At 50.2% G+C, this 8,346-nt stretch overlaps 1 protein-coding gene across 1 annotated transcript; it reads left to right on the top strand.

Annotated features, from left to right (window-relative positions):
• Window positions 1-1,758: 1,758 nt before the first annotated feature.
• TRIL (TLR4 interactor with leucine rich repeats) lies at window positions 1,759-6,617 on the top strand. The gene has a single exon (XM_082755061.1). It carries the CDS (start codon window positions 2,019-2,021, stop codon window positions 4,302-4,304), a length of 2,286 nt encoding a protein of 761 aa, XP_082611187.1. The 5' UTR covers window positions 1,759-2,018; the 3' UTR covers window positions 4,305-6,617.
• Window positions 6,618-8,346: the final 1,729 nt, after the last annotated feature.

Below are 8,346 nucleotides of genomic sequence, written 5' to 3'. Positions count from 1 at the left end.
GAGCTAATATTTCAGTTAGTCTTCTATCATATCAAGACTTCCTACTGTAACTGTCATTTCTCACCAAAAAAAAATAATACATATAGCTTTAAATTCATAATGCCCTTTAGCCAACTCACCTTGCAACAACTGCATTCCAGTACACTGGGTTTTCCCAAGGAGCAAGTTACAATTCAGAACTACTCACTTGATTTCAGAAGATGGCTGTAAAATTCATCCAGACTATCTAGAATGACACTCCCCTACCCCAAATGTGACTTCCCACAGCAGTACAATGCAGTTACCACTACAAAATGATTCCTCTTCAATATGGCTCAGTGTCAACTAACCATAAAAGCTAAGAATCAATATGCTGATAATGATGTCCCTTTGACTTGCTCCATCTCTTCAAGGTTTCTTCTGCCTGACAGTGTGTTTTTGAACCAAATCTGCTGATCACTTCCATGTAGAATACTTTGTTTCATGCTCCAAGCAGAGTTGGAGCATGCATCATATTCTCCAACAAGAAGAAAGCAGGACTAAATCAGAGCCATCTCAAAGAAATGCCTCTCTGTACAAGTGGGTAACAGAGCCTCAGCACAAACTACTGTACCATGCTATTTGCTCATGTTGACCCTGCCACTATAAACACAGCTTCCATGAAAGCTATCTGAAGTCTTCTTTCTGGGGAGAGGAAGGAGCATGGCTTGCTTGTACAGTGCGTTACTGTAGATGTGTATTCAAAGTGTATGCAGTTGGATACAAGCTAACATGATGACAGAGTTTCCAAAGTATTTATTAGATTTGCAACATTATATTTTGGGCATTATCTTCTTTCTCTCATCATCTTTGAGAACCCTATATAGTTTTCATATCTACTCATTTCCTCCTGCCCTTACGCACTCATTTACACCCTTGGCAGCATCTCAGGAAACAAAAAAGCGCCAATAGGAAAAAAAGGCAAGGCAGTGAATGGATGGGTACACAACCTACTTTGTTTTCTGTATGCTTTCCGACACCTTCCTTTCCCTCCAAATTTGTATGCTGTTGAGAGAGAAGATTCTTTAAAATGGGAATTATTTCTAAAGAGCATCTTAATCACTCTGAAGAGCCTCTCATGGAGCTGGAGCTCAACTGCATCTTCACTGGCAGCTTTGTCAGGAACCTACCAGGCAGGCTAGCGCAGAAGAAGAACGAAAATTCATACTATGATGTACTATAGGCGGTTTAGTCCTCAGATCGCCATCTGCTTAAAACAAAACGTAGTCCTTAATCTGGGGTAAACCGGAGCTATTGCTTTTGTCAGGTTTCTAAACACAACCAAAAAAAAAAAAAAAAAAAAAAAAGGAGGCGGGGGGGCGGGGGGGGGGTGGGGGAGGGAAGGGGCTGGTTGCCTTCTCTTCCCTTCCCCCTCCCCGATGAGCGGCTCTATCTGCAGCCCATGTGGCTGGGAGGCAGCCACAGCCGGTTCCAATTCCTGCTTTCCCACTTTGCGCCCCTGCTCGCTGCCGGGGCTGAGCACAGCCAGGACCGGCCGCGGGCTTCCCCCCCCCCCCCCGCCCCGCTCCCCGCCGCGCCGTCCTCCCTCTCCCCCGCTCCATCCGATCCCCCGCTCCCCCAGGGCACGCAGTGTGGGAAGTACGAATTTCCGCTGAGTTTTCTCGGCGACTTTCGGAGCTCGTCTTTCTCCAGCTCCCCGCTCCGCCCGCCTCTCCCCCCCTGCAGCCACCGCGCTCCGCCCGCCCTCTCCGCCCCCCGGGAGAGCCGGCGGAGCAGCGGGCAGCCTCTCCTCGGCTCCTCTCCGCTCCTCCAGGCAGCCTGCAGCCCTCCCCGCCGCCCCTTGCCCCCGGCCGGCTCGGGCGACGGGAGCCCATGGTGCCGGGCACGGCGAGCCGCGGCCGCCCCGGCGCCTGCCTGCCCGGCGGGGAGCTCGGCCCGGCGCGGAGCCGAGGAGGGGCCGATTAGCAGCCGCCCAGGAGCGGTGGGATGCCGGAGAGAGCCAGAGCCGCTGGGGGAAGCTGCCCACGGCTCGTCCCGGGATGGGGGCGCCGCGCCGGGTCCGCCTGATGGTGCTGCGGCGGGTGCTGTGGGGCTCCGTCCCCCTCTTCCTCCTGCTGCTGCCCGCGGCCGAGCCCATCTGCCCCGAGCCATGCGACTGCCAGCAGCACCAGCACCTCCTCTGCACCAACCGGGGCCTGCGCTCCGTGCCCAAGGCTGCCGAGCCCCAGGATATCCTCACCTACAGCCTCGGGGGCAACTTCATCGCCAACATCTCCGCCTTCGACTTCCACCGCCTGGCAGGGCTCCAGCGCCTGGACCTGCAGTACAACCGGATCCGCTCGCTGCACCCCAAGGCCTTTGAGCGCCTGGGGCGGCTGGAGGAGCTCTACCTGGGCAACAACCTGCTGCCGGCGCTGGCCCCCGGCACCCTCAGCGCCCTGGCCAAGCTGCGCATCCTCTACGTGAACGCCAACGAGATCGGCCGCCTCAGCGCTGCCTCCTTCTCCGGCCTCGGCAGCCTCGTCAAGCTGCGCCTGGACGGCAATGAGCTGGGCTCGCTGGGCGACTCCACTTTCTCGGGGCTGCCGAACTTACTCTACCTGCACCTGGAGTCCAACCGCATTCGCTGGCTGAGCCGCGGTGCGTTCACTGGCCTGGCCAAGCTGCGCTTCCTTGACCTGTCTGGGAACAAGCAGAGTTCCCTTCGCCACCCGGACATCTTCGGACCGCTGCGCTCCCTCCACACCCTGCTGCTGGCCAGCAACAGCCTGCAGCAGCTGACGGGGGGACTCTTCCAGCACCTGCCCAGCTTGGCAAAGCTCTCGCTCAGTGGCAACCGACTGTCTCACCTGGCACCAGATGCCTTTACGGGGCTGGGCTCGCTGAAGGAGCTGCGCCTGGAGGGAAACCTGCTGAGCCACCTGCCCGCTGCCCTCCTAGAGCCGCTGAGCAGCCTAGAGGCACTGGATCTGAGCCGCAACGCGCTGACTGCCCTGCACCCAGCCACTTTTGGCCCCCTTGGCCACTTGCGGGAGCTCAGCCTCCGAGACAACGCGCTGGCCACCCTTCCCGGAGACATCTTTGCCTCCAGCCCAGCTCTCTACCGCCTGGAGCTGGAGGGGAACGCCTGGAGCTGCGACTGCCGCCTCCGTGGCCTCAAGCACTGGCTGGGGGCCTGGCACTCCCAGGGCCGCCTGCTCACCGTCTTCGTGCAGTGCAGCCAGCCACCCACCCTGGCCGGCAAGTACCTCGACTACCTGCAGGACGCCCAGCTGCTGCTGCCGCCTGATGGCAGCCCCTGCCTTGATGGTGCCTACCCCTCCTCTGCATCCCCCCCTGCAGCCGCTGAGGGACTTGGCAGCAACAGCAGTGGCATGGTGCTACCCCACGGTCCCCCAGGGGCACCGCCGTCTGCCTCCACTGCCCGCTTGCTGGGTGCCCCTGAGGGCAAGGTGGCGGTGCCAATAGGTGCGACAGCTGCACCAAGCCCCACGCCACCGCTGCCCGCCCGCCCAGCAGCCTCCAGGCCGGCGCTGCCCAGCGCAGCCTGGCCCCGTCGTGCCGGCAAGCCCCGCTCTGCGTCGTCTGCCGGGAGCCCACCACTGGTGTCCGACCCATGCGACTTCAACAAGCTATTCCTCTGCAACCTGTCGGTGGAGGCGGTGGGCTCCAGCTCAGTGACGGTGCGCTGGGCTGTGCGGCCACACCGCAGCCCCCGCCTGCTGGGCCCGGCGCGGTTCCGCCTGCTCTTTGATCGTTTTGGTGCCGCTGTCAAGTTCCAGCGCTTCGTCTACCTGCCGGAGCGCGGGGAGCCAGCTGCCACCCTGCGGGAGCTCCGCCCGGACACCCCCTACCTCGTCTGTGTCGAGGGCATCCTTGGTGGCCGCGTGTGCCCGGTGGCGCCACGGGACCACTGCGCAGGGCTGGTCACCCTGCCCGAGGGCAGTGCAGCATCGGGTGGTCCCCGTGGCCCCGACCAGCAGCTGCTGACACTGGTGCTGCTGGCGGTGAATGCGCTGCTGCTCTTTGCGGCTCTGGCAGCCTGGGCCTCCCGCCTGCTGCGGAAGAAGGTGCTGGGGCGGAGGCGGCGGAAGGCAGCCCCCGTCCATGTCCGGCAGCTCTACTCCACTCGCCGGCCACTCCGCTCCATGGGCACGGGTGTCTCTGCTGACTTCTCGGGCTTCCAGTCTCACCGGCCGCCCCGCGGTGCTGCCTGTGCCCTCAGCGAGGCCGACCTCATCGAGTTCCCCTGCGAGCGCTTCATGGACAGCAGCGGCGGCACCCGGCACGGCGATGACCACCTGCTGCAGCGCTTCGCAGACTGAGCCCGCCCAACTACAGCTCCCGGCATGCCCCGTGAGGGAGGAGGGCAGCAGTTGGGCGCTGCCATGTGGCAAAACTTGCTGGGAGCTGTATGCAGCATGGCGAGGCAATAGTTGGTTCGTGAGGGGATGGTGCGGGTCCCGCAGGTCGCGGCCTGCAAGAGGGAGAACTCTGGTGCTTCTGCTGCCTTCAGCCACCACCTGGCCCTTACCGCAGGCAGGGACAGGGGCCAACTGTGAGACGTGCTTCCTCGGTTGCCTCAGAGGTCTCCATTTCCTCAAAAATCGTCACTAACCCAAACAAAAGCCCTGACCATGAGTGTAACTGTTCTTTGGTGAGGAGGGCAAACCATCGGGAGCTGCTGCGAACAGCAGCTGGTGCCGCCCTTGTGCCAACTCAGAGCCATACGTCTAAGTGTCATCTTTTACAGGTGGTTTTTCCAGACTGCAATTGGGATGGCAGTTAACAATGAGCAGCCTGGCCCCCACGCAAGGGTGGTCTGAACTGACGTTTTCAAGGCACCTAATAAAAAATGTGGACTAAGTGTCTTTTAACATTGCTACTCGTGAACTGTGTAAGCTGGAAGTCAGTCAGAGGGATGATGGAAATGTATGTTTTGTGCTGGACGGTTTGAATGCTGTGCCATTTTAAATCGAATGTGAGGCAATTTAATGTGCGCGAGTGTGTTTTCGTACTTTTTTGTAAACGGGAAACAATAATGCAGCTGGTTAGTTTTACAGGAATATATTGCTGACACCACTAGGAAAAACTAACAGAGTTTTGTAATATGTTTACAAATGAGCTATTTTTTCGATTGTTTTTGAATAAATACTGCTTGGTACTTGTACACATGAATGTGTGCTTTAGTTCTCTGGGTCCATGATGGTCAGTAGATCACTGACCCTCAAATAATCCATCTTCATTTCTAAATGAGTGGATAAAGTAAACTGTTGATGGTTAAATAATATTGGTGCCTTTCTTCACATACAGTAATAGGTGAGGATATTTCAGAAATGTGAAACTGTTTTTATCCTAAAAGGCAATTTTCTCTTAGCCTTAGCCTACTAAAGTTAGAAGCTTTATGTACCTCACTGTGAAATAAAACATTTTTGTATCTTAATCTAGATTCTGTGGTTTGTGTAGCTGAGTGAGTAGTGCTAAAGTTAAACCCTCATGCAGTAGTATATGATGTTTGAGTTGTGTGTTGTTTTTTTTTTTTGTTGTTGTTTTGTTTTAATTGGACTTTTGCCTTTCTTTTTGAGCAATGCTAATCATTTTATGATCAATTGCTCTGTACTTTCTTGGACTTTTACTTTTCTAAATATTTACAGAATGTGGTTCTGTTACTATTAAATATGGTGGTTTAGTTTACATAAATAATTCTCTCTGTGTGGTCTAGAAATGGGCTAATTAAGAAAGGTCCAAACTGTGGTTACACTTTAAATGCAAATGTTTTAGGTGGAGTTTGGTAAATTGTTGAGACCATTGATACTACTTGTGCTCCTTTGAATTTAATGTGCAACCTCAGATGAACTCTTGTGCAACTGAATGGCTTGAAGGGAGTGATTAGTGGACTATGGAGACATTCATCTCAATATCATGCATTCATTGCTGACATGAGATGTTCGTGACTACAAGTTGTTTATTACCATAATTGCAAGTAGATGATTTTGAGTTTTATTTTTCTTTTATTTTCTTTCTTTCTTTTTTTTTTTTCTTTTTTTTTTCCTTTGAGATTTACAAGTATTTACAAAAGACACCATAGTAACTGTTCCCTTCAACTGGAGTTCAGTGACTGAATAGAGAGGACAAAACTTTAAAGTTCTGAGGGATTTTTATTCAATCAGGAGGAGCGGAGAGGGAGTAGGAATAGTTTGCCTTAATCTTTGCCTTTTAAATGGAGATATTTCTGAGTTAAGTCTTAATTCTTGAGTCAGTAGCAAAAAAACCCTTTGGGTTTTCATTTTTGACAGGCAGCAGTTTTCATGAATATCAAGGGCCAAACTCAATTGCCAGTGTGTAGATTAAAATTCATAGATACAGTGTTTAAATTTCATTCAACTTAAGGAATCCAGAATCAGGTGTTATTTTTCTGTAAGAATCTTACATTTCTGTTCTTTTGGACACCTGGGTGCTTTTGGCCATTTGTGACAATCTATGGAATTACACCACTGTTTGTTGTTAGAAATGTAATGGGAATTACTGAGTAAAGCTGTGTGTCACACTAACATTATCACTGGATATTCTTCCAATGGGAGATGCATAGATGCTGTATACGGTTATAATCAGTTATGTCAATAAATCCATTTGCTGAAAGAAAACTGGTGTCTTACATTGACTGAAGAGTGATACATTATGAGATGTATAGACTAGTTGTAACTTCTTGATATTACTAGGACTGATATTTCTTAGGGCTGAAGCTCTTCAGAGTGCACTTAGTTCACTTTTTCATGCCTTTTTGCCATACACCGTGTTTTCTATTTTTCTTGTATTATGTTAGGGTAGTGCAAACATTAAAAGAATTAAAATGTTCAGTTCTGAGACAGACAGACCACTGGCTTAAGATGGACTAATAAGATGCTGTTACATCAGTGAACTAACAATCCTTTCTAAACTAAATAGGAAATGAAGATTCTTTGAGATAGTATCAATTTTTTTATACTCATTTGGAGTTACATTCCTAATAGTTTTTCAGTATTATCAGACTGATGATACAAATATCATACTGAGCATACACCTGCTGTTTAATTAAGAATTCACTGTCTTTTTGAATTCATGCAGACCTCTCAAGAGTTGCTAGAATGAAGGGACTCTTTTTTCCAGAACAAGAGAAGTAAATACATAGATCTACATAACAACAAAATGTTGGCTAACAGAATGAAGCCGGTGACTTCTTAAAAGTCACAGGTACTGTAACTCTAGGAATACTTAGGCTGTGTGTACAGATGTTACAATTATTTATTTATTTATTTATTTATTTATTTATTTTTTCAGGGAGGCCTGCACTAGAGAGTGGTTGAGGAAGGAGGAATGTCAGTGACATTCAATAACTGGATGTTAGTAATGTTGCATGGCTCTATTTTTACCAGTAGTATTTATATATATATTTGTATCATTTTTTAAGTATGGTCCTTTTTAAAGAACGACTGTAAAAACAGCTCTTTCTGAATGATGAGATTGCCATCAGTTTGTGCTCAGAGTGTTTCTTTTTTGATCAGAAACAGAGTTTTACTGCCCTGTTCCCTCCAGGAGTCCATGCAGTCTGGGGCTGTGTGAACCGAGTGTTGTTCTCCCACTTAGTAATTACCAGGCATGTTATGTATCAAAGACTGAAAATCACACACATATTGTCCTGTCAAATTCAGTGAGCTACTACTGGGAAGTCTCCAAAGGTACCACAGCTTCTCTGCTGGCAGCCTTGGCTGGTTTGGCAGCCTCTGCCCACCTGGTCCCAACCGCAATCCCTGACCCTTCTCTGCCATCAGCTAGCGCAGCTGTTTGTGCAGCTGGAAGGTGAACTCTGAAGTTAATCCTCCTGGAAAATAACCTTTCCTAGTACCTTCTCTCTCCCTGATTTTATTTTTTATTATTATTTTTTTATTTCTTTATTTTTAAGCCAGCTTGGTTTCTTTGATCCTGTTCAACTTACACAAGTATTGGTAGTGACAAAATGCGGGGGTGTAGTGCAGAAGCAGGAAAAAGCAAAGACATGAAGCTGCTTAAACAGTCTCAGGTAGTCTTGGCACCCTATTTTCAGTAGACTAACATCCTGTGTGGAGGAGGCCATACCTTTACTGGAAAATCATTAACGATCTGTAAACTGAAAACACTTAAAACATCTGTAAAAGATCCTAAAAACATTGGCATCATGACATGTAGCTAGAGAGAAATAATGCCCCTTCCAACCCAAGCTGTTCTATAATTCTAACCTGAAGAGAGCAAGGTTATCTTTGTGTCGGTGAAGGTCTCGATGTGCATGAAAACCCCTTGATACTGAAAATAACTCTGCTTGACTATCAGAGTCTGTGGTAACACGGTTGGTTT

The sequence above is a fragment of the Aythya marila genome (genome assembly GCF_965140915.1).
Source record: "Aythya marila genome assembly, chromosome: 2".
NCBI lineage: Eukaryota > Metazoa > Chordata > Aves > Anseriformes > Anatidae > Aythya > Aythya marila.
Note: the sequence above shows the minus strand (reverse complement) of the source record. Positions and strands in the feature narration are given on the sequence as shown.

Bases quoted from the DNA above. Each gene is read 5' to 3' on its own strand.
- TRIL (XM_082755061.1), top strand. From the start codon at position 2,019: ATGGGGGCGCCGCGCCGGGTCCGCCTGATGGTGCTGCGGCGGGTGCTG.